Source organism: Notamacropus eugenii, chromosome 1, assembly GCF_028372415.1.
Source record: "Notamacropus eugenii isolate mMacEug1 chromosome 1, mMacEug1.pri_v2, whole genome shotgun sequence".
Lineage (NCBI taxonomy): Eukaryota > Metazoa > Chordata > Mammalia > Diprotodontia > Macropodidae > Notamacropus > Notamacropus eugenii.
In genome coordinates, this window is record NC_092872.1 from 744,539,413 (window position 1) to 744,566,013 (window position 26,601).

Below are 26,601 nucleotides of genomic sequence, written 5' to 3' on the forward strand. Positions count from 1 at the left end.
TTTAACTGGACAAGATTCCTTTAATACCCAGAGCGTTCCAAGGCCAATCATGTCAGTTTCGTACATCAAAGCAACTTCCCTCTTTGGCGCTATCCATGGTTCTGGCGTTCCCTCAGTCTGTGACTACCCTTACCTCTAAATCCTCGGAAGTAAAGAGATCATGGACCCTCAACCTAAGGTGCACAGACCATACATGGGCAGATTTCAGGGAGTCTGCGTACTTGGATGGGCAAAATACATGTGTATTTTCAGTAACCTCTACCTAGAATTTAGTATTTCTTTCAATTATGAGTTAAAAACAAACCATCTTTTTTTCTAAAAGGAGACCAGAAGGATCAATAGGACAGAAAATGGTAAAGGGCCCTTATATAATCTATCTTCATTCCTAATTTTTTTTTTGGTCACATGTTCCCTGAGTACCTTTGACCCCATCAACTTTTTGACTGCCCAACATCCTTATTAGTTGGTTCTTTGACTTTCTCCTCAGACCTCTCTAGCCATCTGGCTGTGACCTGGCACATTGTAGTTATTTAATAAATGCTTACTAACTGATCGACTCCTTCCCTTGGCACCCTGGTAAATCAGTCTGTTTCTGAACATGACCAGTAAAATGTGAGCTCTTGAGAGTAGGGACTGTTTCATTTTTGTCTTTCTGTTGCCAGCATCTACCACAATGGCTGACACATAGTAGGTGCTTAAAAAGTGTTTGTGGGTAGATTGAATTTTCACAACAATGTGATTCACTCAAGCATTATAGAATTTAAAGAAAGACATTTAAAATATTTTATTAGAGGACATATTTCAATATTGAACAAGACATAAATACGTTGCCTGTGTTTATAGGAGTGTAAATACTCATCATTTGAACTACATCATTGAAACAATAGAACAATTCCCTTAAAACATGAATGAATTGCATGGTCCACAAAGTACACCTCCCCCCAATAATTTATTTGTCTGCTTAGTAATTAATATATACATTCATTTAATTCAAGAAAAATGACCAGCATAATTTTTGTCAATGTGTTAAAGAAATGGATTCATAAAAATGGTGTGTGGAAAATTCAGAAACATTTAAACAGCATAGTTCAAAGATACTCAGTCCATTCCACAAAAGTAAAGTGTCTTAGAAGCCATTTTCAGCTTGGGTGTCAACACAAAATACTGCAGTTGATTCAAGTATACAGACATTTTTGCAAGGCAGGATGCAATTCAAACTCATGAACAGATCTAGTGGGCGTATGAGCATTCCATCTGTAATAGCATATACAACACAACTCACATGGCCACAATATTTAGGAAAGATATACATCTATATATATATATTTCACAAAATGGAAATATCAAAAGGTACCATCCACTCAAGATATCGTGTACAGAGGTGATCAAATACCCGAAGCTAGAAGAGGGTCAGGCTGAATCACATATGGCTGGTAAGGTGGTGGAAATTTCACAGAGAATGGGGATGGTGGTGGGGCTTATTTAGCTCATTCATATTAAGGGTTATGTGGGAAACCACTCTATCTGATGGGCAGCCCCACCCCTCACCTAGTTGTTCGGGTTACTACATGGAGTTCGTATCCTGGGTAACTTTCATTAGAAAAGAAGCAGCAGAAGAAGGGCAGCCAACTGGGACATGTGCTCAGATTCATGCTTCAAGGAGGACTGTGGCATGCTATTGAACCAAAGTCTTAATTTCACAGGGATGTAATGAACTTTTACTTGGGGTAGGCCATGTATCATGCTAGAAGGAGTAAGCAAAAGCCCATCAGTTTAGTTTCTTGCTGATACTAATAAAAACTTTTCACGTAGGTTGTTTTTGGAAGTATCACTCAAGGCTTGTGACTACTTTTACACCTCCTAAACCATCCTTCTCACCTTGGTCATTCAACTTTCAGTGTCAAAGTTTAAACACTTCTTGAGAAGTACAGAGGTTTAATTATTACCCATAGCCAGCATTTTAAAAATGGATTTAAAAACACACCACCCATTTCTTTCTTTTGGAAAGTCTTTCTCAATTACTGTTGTTTTAAAAATAACACGGCATTGTAGAGTACAACACTGACTTGTTAATGCCTCACAAAGCATTTGCTCAAGGCTGTGGATTAGTTGCCTCACACACAGTGAAAGTTTTGTTTATTTACATAATAAGTTATCAGAAAAAAACCCAAACAAACTGATTTACTTTTTTTTTTCCTGTGTAAAGACCACGGAAGAAGAAAGGTTTCTGAAGGCCAATTTTTCCAATGGCATAAACTAGAGGGGTCTAGGTTTGTCATCCATTGGCCCTTTAAAGGTTCAGCCTTGGATAAAAGGTAAAGGGGAAAAGAAGGGAGAGATGTGCGTGCTTAGGGGAAGAACTCATGATAGAGCTAATTTACTGTGCCAGGTCCTGGGGCTGAGAGGCAGCCGTTTGCCATGGTAGTTTCCCTTGGCAGGTACTGGTGTTTCTGTGGCTACATTTCCTGTATCTGTGAATTTTGTTCTTTCTTTCTTTGGAGATGTTTGCAGTGGAGGGGTGTTGAGGAGCATGGTAATTACAAAGTTAGAATCTGGGTGGTGGGAAGGAAAGTTGTGTAACCATGAGAACACAACAAAGACTGTTAGACTGAGTTGTGTCTCCAAGAATGTGAACAATTAGATCCTGAAACCTGTTCTTGGCTTTTGCGTGTTTGTTTTTGCAAGTGCTCATTAACTCCTTCACTTAGACATGGGCCAAAAGGCAAATCAGGACAATGGACATGGGATGGGACCCAAAGCAAAGTTTCCTTTTAAAAAGAGAGCCTTCACTTGAAAGTCAGATGGCACGTAGGCTCAGAGCTGGAAGGGACCACAGAGGACATTGAGCTGAGCCCAGTCATTTTAGAGTTGAGCAGAACAAGACTCCTTGAGGTTCAATGACTTGTCTCAGGTTGCAGAGTTACTGATCAGCCAAGACAAGAAACACTTCTTTTTACTCTACCACACTGTATCTCTTGATGTTCCAATTTGCTTCAATTTAATGGCCCTTACCAGCATTTTTAAAGCACCTACTGGATGCAGAACACTGTCTAAAACTAGGGGAGATACCAAGTTTGGGTTCAGTTCGGTTGAATACATAATTCAGTTAAACACCTACCATGTATCAGGTGCTGTACTAAATTCTGGAGGTAACAGAGGCAAAAATGAAATAGTCCCTTCCCTCAAGGAGCTTATATCATACTGGGTGAAGACAGGAAGCAGACAGAGAAATCAATTCAATATAACTACAAGTTTAGCCCAACTGAGGAGGGTGGAAGAAGGAGGGTGGACAAGGTGCAATTCAACGTGAGCCTTGCTGTGAGCTATTTGCTCCAAAGCATAGGGAAAGGGATTCTGGACGTGGGAAAATGGCTGATGCAAAGACACAGAGGGAGGAAATGCAATGTATTTTGGGAATAGCAAAAAAAACTAGTTTTGCTGGAAAAATAATATCATAGAATCCCTTTTGCTCAAAATTGACAAGTGAATGAACCCAGTTTCATGGGGATAGGTTCTTGTCATGAGCTTGAGAAATCGTTTAGCCCAAAATGAGATTTCTGTCTCTTTCTTACCCCATGACAGAGGAAGTGGGTTGCTTTTATTCTGAGATGATAGCTGTGAGATTTTGGGAAAGTTATTTGACCTTTCTAAACTTCAATTCATCAGCTATAAAATGAGAGAGTTGGACAGGATAACCTCTGATATCTCTTCTTGATCTGAAATCTCTGAGCCCATAAGTTGTAAAGCTCTGCCTATACTTGACCTCACAATGTCCCAGAAAATTGAACTATGGTTGCACTAGGGGTGCTAATCAACTCTGGGGGAGTGAAATTACAGGTCTAGTAAAAATAAAAATGTCTGTAAAAGGATTCTTCTTTACTTTTTTTTGGTGAGGTTGGGGAAATCAAATTACTCTCAAAATTTACACTTTATGTTTCAGTTCACCATGAGGTACCAAACTATACTTTTGTTTACCATGAGGTAAACTAGAGGGAATCTGAGTGGAGCAAATATTTGTCTCTTTATAGAAACTGAAGAATCTTTTCTTGAAGTAGGCAATTCATATTCACATGATATAGATCAGCCCAGTCATTTATAATGGACAAACAAAGTGGATGAAAAGTGCATATTGACCAGATCACAGCATCCAGTTGGATGGGCAACCCATTGAGTTAGTGCATTAGTGATTCTATGTTGGCTGGTCATTTCATGTGGATAAGGATGTAGGCCCACAACAAAAGTACAGAGTAGATCTTGGAAACTGCAATACTTTTGATGTTAAGCAAAAGTCTCTGTTTTAATGTCAGGTTATTTTTGGAGATGTCATATGGTTACAAATAATAGAAGACTATGATTTCAGAAGAATTACATAAAATCTCCTACTCTCTAATTTGGCTGTGTTTGTCAGTTCCAATCTGAGTATATTGGTTTTTCCTAATGTAAGGTAAATCTGTATTCGTTCAGGTCATCAGTACTCATTTATTAAGCGCCTATCCTATGCCAGGCATTAGAGTCCTGAGGATACAAATAGAAAGAATAAGACAATCCCTACTCATGAGGGACTTAAATTCATAATGGAATACATTCATATTTCACTTTCTATGAGTCTGTAGTATTAATACTGATAACTGATTACAGATCATAGATTTAGAGCTGCGGGACTTTACAGATCATGTAGTCCAATCTCCTCACTTTAAAGACAAAGAAACTAAGATCCAGAGAGGGGAAAAGACTTTCTCAAAGTTCTTGGGCTCCCAATCTTGTTCTTTTATTTCTAGGATTGCTATAAAGTTGAATATTCTTATTTCTCAATAAAATCCTGCAATAAGCCAGTAGCTTTCTTCCTAGAAACCCAAAATATGATTGATATGGATGGAATATGTTCAAGTAAGTTTCAATTAGAACATGAACTCCATATCCAAAATTTACTTAGGATCACTTAAACCAAGTTTAAGATCCACAGGTAGGAACAGACTATATGGAAAGGGTTATCGCAAGCATGTAAATATAGCCTAGGAATGTGATTGAATAGCCATAGTCACATTGGACCATGATGGGCTAAATCCTCACATCATACTGTTGCTTGTATAAATTCTGGAGCTAAGTGGTATACTGAATAGAGCTCTGGACTTAGAATCAAGAAGACCTGAATTAAAATCCTGCCTCAGTTACTAACTGGTTGTGTGGTCCTGGAAAAGTCACTCTCTCTGTCTTAGACTCCTCATCTATAAAAGGCCTTAAAGTTCTAAATGTCTTCTAGTTCTTGATCTATGATCCCATAAATCCTCTCTTGGATACATAGTATGTGTGTGTGTGTGTGTGTGTAGCATGTTCTCCCTCCCTGGAAGTCTTAGCACAAGGGCTGAATGACTATCTGTCAGGCATTCCTTTTCAGGTATGAATTGGGCCTGATGCCGCTGAAATATTTTCTAACTTCAAGATTCAGTGATTCTGGGACTTTGATGAATACATTACAGTTGAAATCACTATGATGGTTCTTTCTGATCCCTCACCACCACTGCTCCCCTGCCTCTGTCTGACCAGTCACAAAGTCCTCCAATCCCTCCTCTCCACTTCTGATGCCACCATTCTACTATAGCACTCATTATCTTTTTCCTGGTCTAGAAACTTAACCCTCTTACTATAGTGTCTTCACCCCCTTCTACGTTGCATGATGCCTAAAGTAATTTTCCTAATGTACATGATTGATCTCATCACTCTCTGGGTCAAAAACCTTCTATGACTCTCCATTGCTTATGTCATAAATAGGAATTCCTTTACTTGATATTCCAAACTTATGTAAATTAGATTTCATCCTATATTCTCAGGCTTACCTCCCACTTCTCTCCTTCATCTTCTATTAAAATTGGACTGCTGGCTGTTCCTTGAAGCTAATATTTCCCATCTTGTCTCTGTGGATTCTCCATGGCTAGACAAGATCCTCATCTTCATCTCTGCCTCTCAGAATCAATAACTCTCTTCTAGGCTCATCTTGAGTGTCCCTGAAGCCTTCCCCAAACATTTCCTCCTGATGTCCTCTTATTCCTCAAATGCCTCCTATTTCCTTATCTGTCTATATGTTGCAATACTACTTCCATGCTCCAGCAGAATGTAAACATCTTGAAAGCAGGAGTGTTTCAGTTAATCAACAAGCATTTATTAAGCATCTACTCTGGGTCAGGCACTGGTGAAAAAAGGCCAAACCAGGAAGGTCCCTGCTCTGGAGGAGATCACATCCTAATGGGGGAGACAGCAATCCAATGATTGTGGTTCAGGTTGGTTCCTTTCCCTTGCCATCCTTAGTGCTTATCACAAAGTTTTGCAGATAGTAGGCAATTAATAAAACTTAATGAATTAAAGAATGGTTATGAGGGTGATTGTGTTAATATACCAGAGTGATTTGCTCTTTTGATAGAAGTAAAGAGGAGGAAATAGGGAAGAAAAGGCAGGGCAAACAGAAGATTCCATGAGACCATAACATGTGCTCAAAGAGTGCCCAATCACTGAATGGTAGACATTTCTTGACAAGTATGTCGTGCAGCAATACTGGGGATAGAGGAGGGAACTGGAAATGTCTGCAGAGTAAATGGGTTGTTTTACTGTCAAGGAAGTATGGATATTGGCCTACAAATAGGAGTTGATCCTTCAGACTTCTAGCCCAGTCACTAACCAGAGGGTCAGGGTCTCTCCCTCTCTTGGCCTGAGTTTTGTTCTACCTAAAATGAGGAGGTTATATTGTATCAACTTTGAGGTCCTTCTAAGCTCTGAAGTACTGCGTTTCTGTGAATCTCTGTTTCCATTGCCTTTCAACCATAGACACCTTGCTCAAGTCACTTAATACTTCAGTTTCTTCAGTTCTAAGAGGAGGAACAATGAACTGGATGGCTTTCCTCTGAAATCCCTCACAACTGTAAATCTGTATTCCCATGAACTAGGGAAGCACATGAAAACAATGGCTAAAGCCTTAAAATAATGAGCTCAGGGCATCAAGGTTTTCTGCTTTTTCCTCTACTTTCACAGACCCAAATTTACCTAGTTTCTTCATTATATTGTATTGAATTGAATTGTACTGTGTTGTTATGTTGTCACTGACCTGAACAATTTTAATGGCTCATTAATATTCTAGCACCTTAGGATAACAGGTCCATAGATTTAGAGCTAGAAGACATCTTATTGGTACTCCAGTGCAATGTCCTTATCTTACAGTTGAGGAAACTGGTCTTCAGGGAGTTTGCCCAAAGAAACAGACAGACAGACAGAGAGAAAATGGCCAAGCTGGGGGTGGAATTGAGACACTGTCTTCCCAGCTCACATTCTTTCCTCTGTTTCATGGTGTCTAGGTGCAAATCCTGGTTCCGTCTCTTACTACATGTATAGCCTTGGGTTGTACAGAGTGAAGTCCCTTCACCTTTGAAGACCTCAGTTTCCCTCATTGCATATAATGAGATTAACCTAGGTGACCACTGGACTCTAAATTTATGAACCTATCATGCGTTCATTTCCCAGATATGGACTAAATTTAGTCCTGTACTCTTTTTTTAAAACTATTGTTTGATGTGCTTCACTCTTTGTCTATCTGTTTATCTATTTGTCTATCTGAGTAATAATTCCCATTATTGGTCAAAACTACACAAGATAAGCAGCAGAAAGACTGACCATGTTATAATAAAAGAATTGTTTGTTTTTCTAACTCTTGTCACTACTGGTCCTGGATGTAAGAGACAGAGAAAAAACTAAGCTATCCCACTTGGAACAAATTCTGGTGGATGGAGGTGGGTGTGGGGAAAACCAAAAGCTATCTTTGCTGGCCACTTTAATACCCAATTTAGTATGGAGTACAAGTTGTCCATGCTTCAGTAGTGGAGAATATTGAAGATTAGCTTCCTTGGGTTGTGTAGACAAGGCTTTTTGTATGACCATCCCTTACCAATTGGTCTCCTGGAAACACGAAGGGGAGCAAGGTGAGCTGGGCATTTGCAGACAGCTTGAGTGTCCTCTGTAGTAAGCTTAACTCAGTTATTAGGTCCCTCTGTGGCCACTGGTTCTTGCCACCCCCATCAGCAAAAATTCAAACTGTGATCTCCACTCACCCATCTCGCAGAGGCTCTGAAGGGCCATAGGACTCATGGCCAGCATTGTTTATGAAGATGGTGGGAATCAAAGCAGGCTGAGATCAGCCTTGCTCCATGACCAAGTTTGTGGGCAAGGAACAGATGCATAGAGTGTCGTCAATGGCTCCGGCTGGAGCTGTTTGAAGGTGTTTTCAGGGTTAAAAGTCCTAGTGGTATGAAAAGAGATTACAATAAGTGAGCACCAAGGTCTCCTCCAGCACTTGTTCCTTAGTTGCTCCAGTGGGACTTCCAAAGGAGAATTTTGCTTATCATAGCATAGTATTCTGTCTGCAGTGGGACTCCCTTCAATGAATTCTAATTAAGTATAATCTTCATGGGGGAAAGAGACATCATTTTCACAAAGAGGAAGGAATTTGAACAGAACTAGCCCCAGAAGCAAGTGAAGATTATCTGATGAGTTCTGATTAAGAGTAAATGTGATTAGACACTGAGGAATAAATAAATCATTGACTCAAACCAGCAGCTGGTGAAATATTCCCATGCTCTGATGGAGGACCTCTGCTCCCAAGATCAGTGGATCAAAATAGCTGTATGATGTTAATCTTGATACAGAGGGGGAAAGTAATGGTGCTTGGTACTCACAACTGAAATGATCTCAGCTAATGCACCATCATCTAGGCAAGGAACTTCAAGAGAAGCAAGTATGAGTTGAAAAATAGAATCCCAGAATTGGAAAGGACCTTAGAGGTCATCTGGTCCAACCTGTACTGGAGTAAGACTTTCTTGACAAGATTTCTGGCTAGTGTTATCTAATTAGGAACAACCCACCACCTCCATTCTATTTTTGGAGAGCTTGAATAGTTAGCAGGTTTTCAAGTCTAAACCTCTCTGTCTGCAATTTTTAACCATTGCTCTAGTATTGCCCTCATGGGCCAAACAGAATGACTAAATGCCATGTAACTGGTGACTAGTTACCAATGGTAATGAATGATTAGTTATCATTTCCAACAATTTCCTTTACAGACCATAATCTCTAGTGAGTACCATGTCCTCTCTCAATAGTCTAAACTCCCTGAGGGCAGAGGCTACTTTATCTTCCCATTCTCAGAGACTAGTACAGTGTCTAGCTCATAGTAGTTACCCAGTGAATATTCATTGAATTAATTTCAACTGAAAACTGAATTTGTCCTCCTAGACAGCGCCAAATCTCATCCCACCAGTCCATCAACTCTTAGAAACATGGAATGAGATCCAGGAGAAGAAATCTTGACTTTTTTTCCTGTCTCAGCCAACTCTCTTCCCATCTCTAATGTCACAGAATAGAATCCTGGTGCTGTGGATGCCAAGGTTGTTTAGAAGATAATTCTAAGAACACAAAAAAAGATTTGGGGGGATAATTTAGAGCCCTGGAAAAAATCATAACCCAGGGAGAATTTTGTCATTTCTTCTGGGATTTAGCTCACCCAAAGGCATAGTTTTGGTAATTTGAAGTTTTAAGTGGGTAATCACATACATCAAATGTGGTCTTTAGGTAGGAGTTGTCCTAGATATAGGAAAATGAGCAAAAGCTTCCAATGGAAGCTCAAGTGTTGACAGTAAGTCAAAATGCTCACTTCTTGAGGGTCTTCATGCCTCCTTAGCACCAGAGCAGGATAGGTCTCTGTCCAATTTGAGACAAGCGTTTTGCACACTCAAATGATCCCTAGTCCTATGAGTAAGCCCCTTCCCATTAGTAGTGCTGACTTCTGGGGATATATAGCCACTTCAAAGTTCCTACTTTAATACGTTCAAGAAGCCTTTTCAATCCCAATCCTTCTGGGCAGATTCTTCAGACTAAAAATAGATGCAGTAAACATGAGACAGGAAGAGGGTCTAACCATGACTCTCATTTACTTAAAACAGAAAACACCCATGCTTGGTGCCAATATATAATGATTGCACACAGTGTGGCCTGCTCTGAGTTGCAGGGATTGATTTGGTTGATGGGTTAAAAAGTCAATTGAAGTTCCCAATCTTCTTTTTCCTAACCCAACATGCTAAACTTCAGATGATATTGTCAAATTTTAAATTGACAATTGCATGTAATTTCATGGCCAATTTCATGCTATGGGAAAGTGCCAGAGTGTAATTCTTAGAATGTAATGTAATGTAATCCCCAGAGAATGGGGCTGGGGGTAGGGCCTAAGGTATTTGGGAGTATTTGACATTGCATGGTGGTTGATGTCAGACAACTGGATAATTTTCTGGTTAGTTAATTTCACTAGAACATTAAGATTAAACCTCCACCATGTTTTTTTTGTTTTGTGTTGTTTTGGTTTTAGGGGGCTAGGTGGCAAAGGAGGATTTGGAAACAGAATGACCTGCATTCGAATCCTGCTCCAGTCACCAGTTGGGTGATGCTAGGCAAAGCTATTCAACCTTTCTCAGCTTCAGTATCCTAATATGTAAAATGTACTTAATAAAAGCACCCATGTCACAAGTTGTTGGGAGGATTGGATGAGATAACATGTGAAGTGCTTTGCAAACCTTAAAACATGATATAAATGCTAACTATTATTATTAAGGGTTTCTTATCCATAAATTAGGGGTTGAGATACTTAACTTCAAGGTGCTTAGAGATCTTCTCTCAACAGACATCATCCACTTCAGGGGTACCAGAAACTACTATTCTTCCCAGGCGGCTGATATTCTTGTAGGTGATGGTAAGATGGGGAGTCTTGTCTAGACATCTCAACTTAGATGAAAGTGGTCCCATCCAATTCAGATAAACTCATGAAGACTTTAAGTGAAAGATGACAGAAAAGTCCACAGGACTATCAAGTTAGAGCTGGAAGAGATTTAGAGGCAGAGTCCAACCTCATCATTTTACAGAGAAGGAAACTGAAGCAAGGAGAGGTTAAGATACTTGCTCAAGGTCAAACAGATCATAGTTGGAGTAGTTGCTCTTTGAAGCCAAGTCTTGTGCTTCAAATCCAGTTTATTTTCCCCTCCTGAATCATTCTGAGCCCTTTAAGTTCTGACCCCTAAATTGTGCCTGTTCAGGAAGACTTCTCAGACATAAATGATCCCCATTGCCTCGTGTAACTACTGTAGAATTAGTGAAAGTTATAGAACCATAGTAGATGAGCTATAAATCCGGAGTGCAAAGGGACCTCAGAGGCCTTCAAATGAGAACTTCTTTGACAGAACAGGAAACTGAAATTTAGAGAGAGGAAGGGATTTGCCCATAAGGGAAATTATGATTCATGATGTTCTGCCACCATGTACACCTTGTCTAGGTACAAGGTGGAAGGCTCATTACACCAATAGGAGAGAGGACATATTCAGGAAAATCTTTTTCACTGGAGAAGCTGGTGAACACTCTCAGTAAAGGAATAGGATGATATCCTCCAACCCTTCCCAACTGTGAAGAAAGTACCCACAAATACTCTTGATTGATCCCCATTAAACATTCTTTATTGCAGTGTGGGAGGTGACGACTCAAACTATAGTGTCATTGCCAGGATGCAGGAAAGGGAATGCAAGTGTGGTTTGACCTTGTTTGGAGGGCTAGATAAACTTTGGCCTTAACTAGGGTGAGGTGATTGGGGCTGGGTCTCAGGGACCAATAATTTTGAACAGTGACAGTAAACAGAAGTAGAAATGGAGCCACTAAAACATACATAAGGATCCCTGTGGGCTGCATATTAACATAGTAAAAAACCACATATTAACATTATTTCTGTTCTATTGTATGTTTATTTATTTTGTTAAATATTTCCCAATTACATTTTACTTATATTTGGTTGGGGTTGCACATGGGTGTGTTTGACACCTTTGATTTAGAGAAGGCTGACAACACTCACGAGCGTTTAAGATTGCTGAAATCATTGAGTTGAGCACTTGGTCAGCATGAGTAATAGTTTAGGATGGGAAAGTACAAGGTATCACCCTCATCATGTCCACTACAGTCATTTCATGCCATTTGGCTGGGTGCAAATTCCTAGTTAGTCTCTGCTTGCTAAACACTTTGAAAATGTTAAAGGAAAGGTATTAGACCAAGGGAAAAAAGGTACCATGGAAATGATCCACAGGCCATCTGCTAAGCATTGACATCACAGATCTGGGAAGAAAACACCCTTGTGAAATGAAGCTGGCTCCTGCCCACACACCACAGGTGTATGGGATAATCGGAGCCTGGCACATTGTGCAATAACAGGTAATGGATATTGAAGTCCCGATGTGCCTGGAAGGATGAGCAGCCCTTCATTTGCTCATAAATGAGCCCCTGAAAGAGCAGGTGATTTGTTGAGAAGGGTCTTCCTGGCCCTGGCCAAACTGAGGAGGCCTGGGAGTTGTTTGGCAGTCTCAATGAGCTCCTGGGTTTTTCATTCTCTCTTTTCCCTTCCATTCAGTATGCTGCAAATGACATTTTTTGCTCACCAGCTCCTCAAAATGACTTAACTGGTTGTATAGTTAAGATGAAATTCAATTCAGCAAAACCAACAGATATTAATGAAGAGACAAAGAGTGATGCTCAAGGTCAGTGGAAGTCTTTCCTCTGACTCACATTGGCTGTAAGACTGTGATGGGGCTGCAGAGTTTTGAAGATCTAGGCTTTGAGAATTGTTGCTAACGCCTACTGCCTGTGTGACCCTGGGTAAGGAGACTTGTAAGGATTAGACAATTCTCTAAAATGAAGTTGCAGACAAGGCGCTGACCTGCATCGATAGAGGGAGTTTCCATGCTGGGAGTTCCATATACCGATGAAATCAGGTCTAGTCCCTCCATTATCCCTAGGGTATTGGGTGCTGTACTAGGTACTGTGGATACACAACCCAAAATGAAAGCTTTCTCACTTTTAAAGGGTTTCCATTCTACTGGGGGATGTAGTATAGAAATAAGTAAATTTAGTAACAAGTGACTTTGATGCAGTGCTTTTAAGATCTGCAAAGCACTTTATATGCTCTATATTATCTCCTTTGGGTCTCACAACAACTTTGTGAAGCAAGTGATATTCTTTCCCTCATTTTACAGAGGAGGAAACTGAGATTCAGGGTCTGAAGCAGGATTCTAGCAGGAGTCAGAGGCAGAGTGGTAACAAAATTCGCATCCTGATTGCTAAGTAGTGTTTAAGCTTTCTGATGACAGAAACTGTCTTGTTTTCATTTTTATACTGCCTTCCCCCCCCCCCCCTGAAGGTAGGAGGTACTTAGTACTCTTTTTTTTGGATTGAATTAAATCAAAGTCTGATCTTCAATAGACTGTAAACTTCTTGAGGGTAGGGACTGTTTCACTTTTATCTATGTATTGACTAGGGTCTAGCAGAATGCTTGGGACCTATTAGGTACTTAATACTTGCTTGTTGAATGGAATCAAATTTTTTGGCTAAATGTGACCTCTCCTTCCCCCAGTCTTCTTTTAGCACTTTGTCTACACCCCTCCTTCCACCCTATAACCCTTTACTTTGGATCTTAATTATCTGTGTGCATGGTATATCCCTTTATTAGACTGTGAGCTCCTTGAGAGCAGGGACTGTGCTCTTTTCTTTCTTGTATGACTAACATCCAGTACATCGAAGGCAATTCATAAGGATATGATGAATTTTGGGACTTTATCAGTAAAGGATTAAAGTCACCTTATTGGCACTTTCAATATCTCATTCCCACCCCCCCACCCCCCCCCCCCCGCCAAAAAAAGAATTCCCTTCTCTTTGATTCAAGAACTCAATGAATGTCATCTCATGTTAGTCTCTGGAGATTGAGGTTTGGCATTAGAGCAAGAATCCAGAGAAAAGTAAACCTTATTCTCCTATTTCCCACAATAGAGATTCAGGAAGGATCCGCAGTGGTCAGGTGGAAGAACTTTCCCTCAGAGGGAAGGGAAATATACTTAGGGATATTGAACTCCATTTTGAATCCTTTCCCTTTCTTTCTCCTTTCTTATTCACAAAAATAGTGACTGAGGCCATCAGTAAATTCAGTCTGGAAAAAAAAAAATCTCACGCCATCAAGAAATAACTCCAAACTTAGAGTGTGTGCTGAAAATATTCCCGATGAAATCATAATCATATATTTTTAGTCTTTTGGATTGTGTAGGAAATTTTGTTTCCCATGATATTTTTTGTTGGAATGACCAAAGACAAAAAGGAAGGCGCAGAGAGAGTGTTCCCAGCAAGGAAATAATGATGACCATCATTCTAAGTCACTGAACTAGGAGATGATCTCTCACCTCTCCCTTTCTCCTCCCTACTCTACCCTTGATGGAAGGCCATTGCCTTTACTCCAGGAAGAGTAACTATCCAGCTTGATGAGTGGGAGATGGAATGACAAATGACCTATTGACATCCCTCTCCCTTGGGACTGCTCCAGCCCATTAGACCTCCTCCCCGTTCTCACTGAGGGAGATGGTGTGGATCTTAATGGTGGGCAGTTGGCGGTTCTCTTGGATGGCTGGGCCTGAGGACCCCATGCAGCAGCAGACCCTCAGAAAGCTTTTGCTTCTCACCCGGGCCGAAGTGCAGGTAGACTGGTCATGGGACACAGTATTCTTAGTGGGCCCACTGGATGTGGAAGAGAAAAATTTCCACTCGCAGACCCCCTCTGACTTGGAGATCTTATAGAAGGTCTCCCCTGATCCCACTGGGATACGCACCAAGTCCTTATGCTCTTGTATGGCGTGGCTGGGTGGGTTGAGGGTATAACCAATGGCATGTTTTGTGGACTGTTTTCTTCGGAGACACTGGACTCTCAGGACATTCTGAAATGCCTTTTTAAACTCTTGACTGGAACAGGGATAGATGATGGGGTTGATGCAGCTGTTTAAGTATCCGAGCCAAAAGACTATTTTAAAAACAGTATCCGAGGGCTTAGCTTCAGGGAAGAAAGACCCTAGAATAAAACACAAATATATTCACATGCATTATTTGGCATAGAAGAGTAAGGTGATATGCAAAAGGCTACACAGTGTTGTACAGGGGCAGAAACAAAGATCTTGGGATAAACAAGAGGATGAGAAAACTGACTGTAAATACTATCTCGGTCACTGGCAGGTGGTGTGATCCTGGGCATGTTAGTCAACTTCTCTAAGCCTTGATCACTTCATTCGTAAGATGAGGCTAATACTTGTTTTACCTTTTTCACTAGGCAATTTTGGGCCCTTAAAGTGCTAAAGAAATTTGAGCTATTTTAAAAAAATTTATGATATATATAATTACGGGAAAGTTATTCAATTTCTTTGAGCATCAGTGTCCTCATTTGTAAAATGAGAATAATATCTGTAGTATCTACCTCACATGGTTGCTGCAAAAAGAGGGTGAGAACTATTTGTAAATTGTGCTGTTAAGGGTAAAGTGATGAATGAAGACCATCTCTGCCGTTACAAAGTTTGCAAATGGTTTGCCATGTATTTGTACTCTTTAGAAAAGAATAAAGCAGAACGCATCAAACCAAATCAAGGCGAAGGCCTTTGAACTTAACTTTGGCTCCAGCCAAGCTGCTATCCTTAGTGTCTCCTGAACACACTCTGTTTATTTTTACCTCTGGGCCTTTGCTTTACTCTTAATATTCAGCAAACTGCAGTGGCTCCCTATAGCATCCAGGTTCAAATATAAAACCCCTGTTTGGTGTTCAAGGGCCTTCATAGCCTGGGCCCTTCCCTCCCCCCTTTATTGCAGTCTGTTTATACCTAACAATCCTATACTCTTCAATCCAGGGGCAATGTTCTCCTTACTGTTCTAGGAAGAAGACACTCCATCTCTCTGCTCTGGGCATTTTCTATGGCTGTCTTCCATGCCTGGAATGTTCTCACTCCTCATCCTTGCCTCCTGACTTGCCTGGATTCCTTCAAGTTCTAGCTAAAATCCCATCTTCTACAGAAAGCCTCCCTTAATTCTAGTTTCCACCCTCTGTTAATGTTTTCTTTTTTTCCCCATATGTTTCTTGTTTGTACATATTTGTTGGATTGTGTTCCCCCCCCCCCCCCCCCCCATACACACTGTGAGCTCCTTGAGGTCATGAACTGTTTTTGGCCTTTCTACGTATCCCTAGGTCTTAGCACCATGCCTGGCACCAGGCAGGTGCTTAAAATCTTCATCTATTCAAATCAATCAATCAATCAATCAATCAATCACCATCCTTCAAGGTCTAGCCCAGAAGCTACCTCTTCTAGGAAGCATCTCCAGGAATGATTTTCTCTTTTGTTTCCTCTTCATCCTTACAGCATGGACAGCTCCTTTGGTAGTTAATGGTCATTACCCCAGTGGTCACATGCTATCAAGCACTAGATCAGGATGCCAGAAAGACCTGAGTTTGAATTTTACCTTCCAAATTACTAGTTGTGCAACAGAAGGAGCCTCTCTGAGCTTCAGTTGGATTAGTAACAGATATCTTTATAAAAATGAATTATATTTAGTTTAATAAACCTCATAATCTTTTATTTCTCTATGTAGTCATTCTCTAGAGGCTTATGCCAAATACCAGGTAATCCCTATGGTCCTTTCTAGTTCTAAAGGCTAAGTGACTTTGGGCAAGTCACTTAGCCACTCCAGGCTTCACTTTCTGCGTAACACGAGGTAAGAAGGGTTGATCACCATTGTCTCTTTTGGCTATACATCCTATGAAAGGAGCAGATACTGATTCACACATCCCCCTGCCTAGTGGACCTAAATGCGCATATAAGGATAGGGCCACAGAGTTACTCCTTAATAGGACCTTGTCACTTGGTTGAATCAGTCAGTCAAAAAACATTTATTAAGCAAAATGAAGTCATTTTGATCCTCTTTGAGAATGAAGGACAACTAACCATTAGTAGCTACCATGTGCTCCGCACTGTTCTAAGACAGTCCCTGGCTTCAAGGAATTTGAAATCAAATGGAGAAGACAGCAAGTAAACACATATGTTAACACAAGCTATATACAGGATATATAGGAAATATTAAAAAAAGCAAAGATACTAGAATGAAGAGGGGTTGGGAAAGGCTTCCTGTAGAAGATGAGATTTTAATAGGAACTTAAAGGAAGCCAGGAAAGTCAGTATGAAAGTTGAGCTGCCTCCCTTCCCCCCTCCTTCCTCTAAGTGGTTTTGAGATCTTCCTGCAGTAGTGCTCTCATGTGAACACGAAAGCATCTCTCCAGTATTCCAGTCCACAGTGAATCAATCAAAGGACGACGTGGATGAGTGGAGAAGCAATGAGGTAGGGTGGGCAGTGAGCTACACTGTGATGATGGCTTTAATCAAACAGAAGGGAAGGAAGGGCCAAAGGCCACCATGCCTAGCTAGCTGCAGAGGGAACTTTAATAAAGTACAGAAATAGCTGTATAGCTCAATGTTCTCTCCTCCCACACAGCCAGTTAACATCACTAACAAGATCACCTGTACTTTGCAAAGGCCAGAGAGTGTGCCTAATCATTACTAGGGAGAGCTGGGTGTTTCAAAACTACCCTGTCTGCAGTCTCTCTTCTGAAGGAATTAGATTGAGGCTAGATTTTCCTTTTTTGGAAATTTTTAGTCGAGAAAAAATATAAAAAATTTCTGAGCTCTGACACCACATGCTAATGAGTGGTTGTGAAGCTGTCTGAAATTTGTCATAATCCCATCAAGTGGTGACATTCTTGAATTGGCCATCATTTGAGGTTAAGTGTCAGAAAACAAGAATGAGTGGGATGATAAGAGCAATGAAAATATTTCAGATCGTATGCTTGAGGTACAAAATTTTAGAATCTCCTTTTCTTTACTTTCTCATTATTTCTCTTCCCATTCCTTTTACATGACCCCTTCCTTCCTCCTGTCCCGCTCTCTACACAAGACTTCATGCTACCTTCTGGCTGAAAGCCTTTCGTTTGGCTCCCCTTCCCTTCTACTCGACAATAACCTCGATGTCAAAATTCTATCCTTCTAACCTCCCTTGGATTGTTGCAAAATTCTCATTTTATCATTTCTCAGATATGTGTTAGAAAAGACATAGATCATAGATTTAGAGCTGGAAGGGGCTTTGGAAGACATCTGGAACATTATGAGGATGAGGAAACTGAGATCCCAAGAAGTGAAATGATTTTCCCATGATTGCACTGGTAGTATACTACAGTTAAGAGTCAACAGTGCCACTCAGAATGTGAATGTGGCAGTTTCTCTGACAACTTCTTCCAAACTAATTCACACAAAGATGTTACTGACTAAAACCCATAATCTTCTGAGCAGTCTTCTTAGCAACCCAAATAAGATATCCGATTGTCTGAATTTCAGATGGACTGAAGGAAGTGTGCGTGTGTGGGGAGGGGGAATGGGGAGAGCAGGGGTGAGAATATGGTTCTTACAGTACACCACTCAGTGAATTTCCAGGCTTGAAGAACTGCCAGTGTGAAAGAGAGATTAATATTGATCTGTTTAGTCACAGAGGGTAGAATCAAGAGCATAAGGGTGCTTATTTGTGGAGAAAGATTTTGGTATCCAACAGTGAAAGTCATCCCACAGTGCAATGGACACTTGTACCTTGCCTGATATTAACAAGCAGAAGACTGCAGCAACAAACCCATGTCACCATTAAGGACACTTACTCCACCACACTTGGGCTCAAACACCACAGTCTCATATGTGGTTACAGAGGAGATATAAATAACACTGACAAAAATAAAGATGGAAAAGCTGTCCTTGATAAGGGGGCCACCAGCCTTCACCCAAAGAACTTCAAGGAGGGCAAACCTATCACCTGTCCAGGCAGCTCCTTCCGCTTTTAGACAGCTCTAATTGTTAGGACGTTTTTCTGGATATCAAACCTAAATTGGCTTCTTATCCCCTTCTTTCCATGACTTCTAGGTCTTCCCTCTGTGGATGACCAGTAGGATGGTCCATCTTTTGAAGATCAGCCCTTCAAATATTTAAGGACAGTTACTACCACTCTCCTCCAGGCTATCCATCTTGAATCCCTTCAGTTAGTTCTCATATGGATTGAAGTAGTTAGAGACCCTCCAATAACTAGGGTGCTCTTCTCTGTACACTCTATAGGTCACTGGATTCAGATGGCTTTGGAGGAGAAGTGAGGCTGGTGACCTGCACTGTCCTCCCTCACTCAAAACAAAGTCAAGTGCAAGTCATGTCATCATTTCTCTGATGGCATGGTCTTCTACGACAACGAAGGATGAACACAACAACCCTGTGAGTATATCCATCAATAAACATTTATTAAACACCTACTGTGTGCTAGACACTGTGCTAAGATACAAAAAGAGGAAATATCTTTTTAAAGAGGTGATGCCTAGAACTAGGCATAATACTGATCTAGATGGCAAAACCTGGATGGGATTATTATTATATTAATTATCATTGTTGTTGCCACTACTGGCGTATTCTGGGTGAAGTCTGACCAGAGCAAATCAATTTCTCTTTTTAGATCTTGGTGGAGGTCCAGAAAAGGAAATTGATTTGTCCTATTACAACAGTCAGAGTTCATGGCAGAACAGCAAACATAAACCTTGTTTCTTGGCTCCCTAGCCAGCTTTATTTTGTACTGTTTTTAATTTATGGAATAAGACAAGCATTTCCATAACATAACATAATATAGCAAAAAATGTTTATGCATGAAATGGCAAGTCCATTACATACGACTTTCTATTCCTTTCAAATATATAATAAAGTTATCGTATAAATTTTTTTCTTCCCTCTCCCATGCTAGATATGGTTACTATTACACATACATACAGACATATATGTAAATTTATTCTATACCTGCTCTATATGTCAGTTCTTTCTCTCGCTGCAGATAACATTTTTTCTTCATATGTCCTAGCTTTTTAATGAAAATGTTGGTAACTCCAGAATGAAATCAAAACACCAAACAAAACTGATTCTGGAATTTGTGGACATTTAAGTTTATGTAGGAGCATTGGACTTGGAGTCAGGAATAGCTGGGTCAAATCTCACCTCCTATGTTTACTAGTTATGGGACTTTAGATAAGTCACTTAGACTCTCTGTGCCTCAGTCATCTCTCCTGTAAAATGGAGTTGAATCCAACCTTTACAGTCCCTTCTGGTTCCATCTATGATCCTATAATTGTTCTTATAAGAATAATAACAAAGACAGGAGGAGTCAAAAAGAGCCCGATTGGCATGTGGTCAGAATATAGGAAGTCATGGTAAGAGGAATTATGTCATAGTGAAAAGAGCTCAGGCTCGTGTGTCAGATAATCCGTGTTCAAATCTTGGCTTCAACAGTGGGACATAGCAGCCAAGAGGCAGATGCTATTATTATCCCCATTTTTATAGATAGGGAAACTGAGGCAAGCAGTGGTTAGATGACTTGTCCAGGGTCATATAGTTCTTAAGTTCCTGAGGCAGGAGTTGAAATCTAAACTTAGTGATTACACTTAACCATCTAAAGGAGGAAGTCATAGCTTTATGGATAATGGGGGGAAGGGAGTCCTTTGGAACCTTGCTTCCCAGAATATCAGGGGTGGAAGCTGGTCTCAGACCAGCTGGTCCTATCTGAACATGAACAAGAATTCCCTCTACAGTCATGGGGTCAAACTCAAATAGAAAAGGGGACAACTAAACCGTACATAAGGATTCCTGTGGGTAACATATTGACTTAGAAAACCACATATCTTTATATAGTTCTTGTAAAAAAAAATCAGTGTATTAACCCATTAAAACTGATTAGGAGCTACATTTTACATATGGGGCAGCTAGGTGGCACTGCAGTGCACAGAGTGCTGGGTCTGAAGTCAGGAGTCTCAGCTTCTTGAGTTCAAATCTAGCTTCAGACACTTAGTACCTATATGACCTTGAGCAAGTCACTTAACCCTATTTGCCTCAGTTTCCTCACCTGTAAAATGAGCTGGAGAAAGAAATGGCAAACCATTCCAGTATCTTTGCCAAGAAAACTCCAAATGGGTCCGCAAAGAGTTGGATACATAAGTCACAGAGAAGGTGCTGCCCTGCCATTGGTAGAAGGAGTTTGCTCCCCTGGGATTTCTTTATATAGCCATATTTAGGTCCTATACTCTATCCAGTTGGTAATTTAATGAGCACTCAGTAATGGAATCTCCCTTCTCTGCTCATTTGCACAGGCTGCCTGTCTTTCATTTCTGGATCATTCTATTTCCTCTCTTCTGTCTTGGAATTTCTTAAAGGCCATTTCAATGGCTACCTCCTGCCAGAGGTGTTCTTTATTCCCCAGCTAGTTACTGTCCTGTCACATCCCCAAATGACTTTGTGTTTTTATCTGACTGTAGTATTTCTTCATTAGCATAAGTGTTGCTTCCACTCAGTAGGACACAAATGTTCTCGAAAGCGTGGACTGCATAGCTTTTGACATTTTATCTCAAGCACCTGGAACATAGCAGGACCTCAGCAAACGCTCCTTGAATTGACTTTGGCATCTGCTACTTGCCAGGCATTGGGTTGGCACACAATCCAAAGGTGAAATAGTGTCTACCCTCAAACAGCTTATATTCCACTATAGGGAGAGAAAGACAGAGTGCATACAAAAGCAGTACAATTTAATTTTGGGGGGAATGCTCTCAAAGAGCTTGTGTTCTATTGGGAGAGCCAATATAAATGCAGAGAAATTGACAAAATGTATACGAAATAAATGTAAAATATCAGCTCAGGGGTGAGGACAAGCTTTAGTAAAGACAAGTCCTTCAAGTGAGATTTGAAAACAACTTGGGGGAGAGAAAGAGGGAGTGCATTCCAGGCACAAGGGAAAATCAGCCAAAGCTTGGGAGCTGGAGCTGGTAGAGACCAGCTAGTCCAGGAGTGGGGAACCTGTGGCCTCGAGGTTGCAGGTTCCTCACCCCTGTCTAATCCACACCCTTCAGAACCCCCAGCTCAAAGGTGCCCCCAGCTAATTAGTTTAAGCCTGAAGAATGTGGAATGTCAATGTCAAAGTGCCTATCTGCCCTCTAGAGTAGCTCCGGGTTCACAGCCATCTGAACAGAACTTTTAAGTCTTGGTTCAGTTCCTTTTGTTTACCTAATATCTCTTGGCTAAAGCATTACCCGTAGAGAAGGACCAGATGGACGAACTCCATCAGTGCCCAAGTGATGTTACTTCCTGGGTTCCAAGAAGCCCTCATTATCTCCAAAAATGGTTCTTCCCTGTGCAGCTGGATGGTGCCTGGAATCCTACTAACAGAGTCTCATTCTTTTGATTAAGTCCAATAGGCTTTATCTGCTGTAAAAAATGCTGGTAAGTAGGGCTAAGCTGTACTTTTCTGTTAGCTCAGGGAGGAAATGAGCATAATCAGATTCACAGAATCACAGATTCTCAGAGTTGGCAGGGGTCTCTGTGGCCAGGGAGCCCAATCCATACTTGCATGAGAATCTGAGTCCATAGGCATCCAGCTTCTGCTGGAAGGCCTCCAGTGAGGGGAACCTGTCGCCTCCAGAGGGCACCTGCTCCACTCTGGGACAACCCTCATTGCTGGGACAGTTTTCTGAGCATCCGGACTGGATTGTCCTCTTGCACCTGGTTCTGCCCTCTGGGGTCAAATAGAACTAGTCCGAATCCTCCCCCACAAGACAATTCTTTAAAGACTTGAAGACAGTTATCACCCCTCCTCCTAGTCCTCTTTTCTCCAAGCTAAACAAGCCCTGTTCTTTCAGCTGCTCACTTCCCCCATTGCTGATCCTTCCCCATCATGGCTGCCCTCCTCTGGATGTCCCCCAGCTTGTCTACATCCTTCCTCAAGCTGTGGTGCCCAGAGGATTCATAAACATTATAGCTGGAAGCGACACTAAATATCCTGTCTCATTTTACAGAAAAGGACACAGAGGACCCAAAGCATGAAGTAAACTTGTAAAGTCATACAAAGCTAGGATCTGAGCCATGTCATTACAAAGCCAGCATGCTTGTTACTGCGTAGTGTCCACTGTGTCACACCACCATGTCAGTCCTCTCCCTCATATACTCCAGTAACTCCCTATTGCCTCCAGAATCAAACCCCAAATCTTCTGTTTGGTGTTCAAGCCTGTTATAACCTAGCCCCTACTACCTTCCTAGTGTTCTTTCACCTTAATTACCTCTGTTTTCACTTTGATCCAGTGACACTGGTCTCCTTGCTGTTCTTTGAACAACATACTCCCTCTCTTGGCTCTGGGAACTTTTCCTGGCTATCCTCTCTCACCTCCCTCCCCTTCTCCCAGCCCTGCCTGAAAAGTTCTCTCTCTTCATCTCTGCCTTCCCTGGCTTTAAGTCCCAACCCAAACCCCATTTTCTACAGGAAGCTGACCCCCCACCACTCTTAACACTAGTTCCTTCCATCACTTAATATTAACTCTATCTCCTGTGTAGCTTATTTGTACATATTGATCTACTTGTCTCCCCTATTAAATTGTGAAATTCTTGAGTTTTTTGTTTTTGTTCAATTGCTTTGACTGGGTCTGACTCTTCATGATCCCATTTGGGGTTATCTTGGCAGAGATACTGGAGTGTTTTGCTAATTTTTTTTCCTCTAACTCATTTTACCAAAGAGGAAACTGAGGTAAACAAAGTTAAGTGACTTGCCTAGGGTCATGCAACTATTAAATGTCTGAGGCCACATTTGAATTCAGGAAGATGAGTCTTCCTGACTCCAGCCCTGGCGCTCTACATTGTGCCATCTAATGGTCCTTGGTGCATCTTGAGAGCATGAACTATATTTGGCTCTTTGTAGTATACTCAGAACTTAGTACAGTAACTAGCACAGATAGGTGCTTAGTACATGCCTCCTGAGTGACTACTATCTCTTATCTTTTCCTAAAATCATGCTTTTCTAGAGGAGGAGGGAGTGAAAAGAGAACTTGAGAGTGGTCTGCACTGGGGTGGTGGAGGTGAGGCCAATAGAATATCAGCTTAGGAATGTAAAGGAAGATTAAAGATCATCTCATTTAATGATCCAATTTTTCAGAGGGGGAAACTGAGGCCCAATGTAGTGACAACCATTTTCCTACAGGTGGTAAGTGGCAGAGGCAGGTTAAGAACCTAGGTGCTGAGATTCTTTTTACAAATGGGAGCTCAATGATGTCCTTTTAGAGGTTCGCTTTCTCATCTTCTGTCTCAGCTTTATGCAGAGGGATTCGATTTTGACATTTGGATATGCCCGAATTACTCAGAGACAAAGCTCTTTAAATACATGTCTTATAAACTGGCAATTCCCTTCAAAGGATTTCTCTCCTCGAGGATGCCAAGAGCATGATCAGAAATGCCCTCATTCAGTAGCCTCGCTGACAAGGATATGTGGGGGGCATATGCTATGGGCATCCTATGCCAACAACCCTGGGGCACTTCTGTTTTGCTCAGAAGCTAACCTCTTAAGTTTGCCTTCTCCAGTCTTCACTGGAGCATGATCCAGAGCACTCTCAAAGGAGAGAGACCTAGTAAGGTAGCAGAGAGCACTGAACCTGATGTCACTTCAGACCGGGCTGAAATCTTGCCTCTGAAACTGGCAGTAGGAACCTGAGCATATCATTTACCCTCTCTGGACCTCAGTTTCTGTGTCTATGAAATGTGAATAATAAGAACAAGTTCACAACAAAACCTTAAGGGATTATATGAAAGCTAGCATGGTGCGGAAGGATCAGACGAGATAAAGGGCTTTTCAAATTGCATACGACAAACATATGCTAATAATGAATAAAGAACTAACCGAACAGCAGCAATAGAAATAATAATTGTCATTCTTCTAGAACCATAGTTTTTTTCTTCTTTAAATGGAGGGATTTGGCTTGGATCACATGGCTTCTGAGGCCTTTCCAGCTAAGATCTGTGATCCAAGTGATCTCCCAGCAGTATCCTGGGGTCTTTGTCTTTTCTCCATGGGGCAAGGTCTTCCTTTTGCCCTAAATGAAAATATGTCTTCTTCTACATGCTTATGTGATGGCTCTGTTTGACCTATCCTCCTCCCAGGGCTGAGCATGACTGATGATTTATAAACTCTAAAGTGTTTTTTTTCTTTTTAGAAATGTGAGTTCTTATTTCTGTCTTTGTTTTCTTCTGTGTCAAATTTCTGTTCATCACTTGGATCCAGCTGAAGGACCCTCTTATCTAGGAAGGCTTTCTTGTTGCCTCTAGCCTTCATGGACCTGCTGTGTGACACTTTACCTTACATGGTCCTGTTTTCTAAACCTGTGTCGTGTTACCTTGTCTATGGTCCACAAGGACAGGACCTGGATTTGCTATTTCTCAGGTTTCTTTTGTATCCTTCTTACTATTCAGCATCAAGGAAACCCTCAATGTGAATATTTCTTGATTGACTGATTAAAGGAGATGTGAATTCTGTTTCTTCTCCAGTGTGAGCTGTTCTCTTCAATCCAGGAATTGGACCTTTCCCCTTCCTGTCCTGTTTCCAACTTTTCCCTGCACTATTTTTTTAGACTCCATATGAAAACAAAGATACTTCTTCAAAGAGTCCTCTGTATCACTGTTACAGACACTTCATAAAATTATTACTTCTAGTGCTTATAAAGATATTTTATAGTGTCCTGGTGCAAGGGCAAAGTATGTAATTAAAAAGTGATAACCATCAGCATTCTTTCATCAGAGGATCAAAAATTGTGGGATGGAAGAGCAAAGCCAAATACCAGAGGCCTAAGGCAAGATCAACCAAAACATCTCCGAGGGATCTCCCACAGAGAGAGTATTTCAGAAAGTGTACCAGCACTTGGTTTCAAGCAAGTGGTCCAGGGATCCCAAGGTCCTGGTCTGTTTACCCACCAACTGCTTCAGGTCAACGAGGAAATGTATTGAGGGGTGGGTTCTGATGGGTTACAGTCTTGGGAGGGGGAAATTAGCAAAGGGTTGTTAGCTCCTGACCCTCCTGAGTCTCTTTCTTGTTCTGGATCATTCTGGCTGGGTTCTATCTCAAGACAAGAAGAATTTGAGGATTAGTTATTCAGAACGCCATGCTAAGTTGGTTTTTATGAATCTGTGTTGTAGGGATGAAAGGGGAGAGAAGAGGCCTTGCCACACTTCATTCCTGGCATCTTCCATCCCTTCCCTCTTGTCATTGCTACACATGAGTATTTATCACATAAGGCAAAGCCATATTACACTTCCTGTCTACATGCCTCCATTTTTCACATGAAGCATGCCTATTAAATCATAATAGCAATTGGCATTCAGTTGGAATGAAGCTTACAAAATACTTTACATATATTCTTCTCTGACCCTGGAAGGTAAGAAACACAGGTATTCTTACATCAGATCATATCTGGAGTCTTGGGTTCAGTTCTGCACACTGCAATTTAGACAGGTCAGTGTAACCTGGAGAGCTTCCAAGGAGATGTAAAGGTAATTTAAATGGGAAGCTCTTTTCCATTCATTAATAGGCCCATGTGACCTCCCTGGGTCACATGGAAATCTGAGTCACATGAAACCTGTGGTGGGAGGAGCTTGCTGAATGGTGGACTAGGAAGGGTAGAACAGGAAGAAGTAGAGCTAGAGCAGATTTGGAAGTTAGTCATGAGAGCAGACAGAACTAGGAAGGATGCAGGCTGCTGGCTAGCATGGACGAAAAAGCTTGTTTGTGATTTTGTTTAATGGAGCTGGTTTGTGGGAAGCTGAGCAGGGAAAAGGC

The 26,601-nt window shown here is 41.1% G+C and overlaps 1 protein-coding gene across 8 annotated transcripts in view; it reads right to left on the reverse strand.

The window, feature by feature from the left end:
• Nucleotides 1-769: 769 nt before the first annotated feature.
• ADRA1A (adrenoceptor alpha 1A) overlaps nt 770-26,601 on the reverse strand; it is a 124,018-nt gene continuing 98,186 nt past the window's right edge. For 2 of the 8 annotated variants that reach the window (XM_072638423.1, XM_072638386.1), the window contains one exon: nt 770-14,941. In XM_072638423.1, coding sequence (XP_072494524.1) covers nt 14,427-14,941 — 515 coding nt within the window. In that variant the 3' untranslated portion in view covers nt 770-14,426. The remainder of the gene's footprint in view (nt 14,942-26,601) is intronic. The other 6 variants (XR_011973451.1, XR_011973474.1, XR_011973460.1 and 3 more) reach the window with 6 other exon arrangements.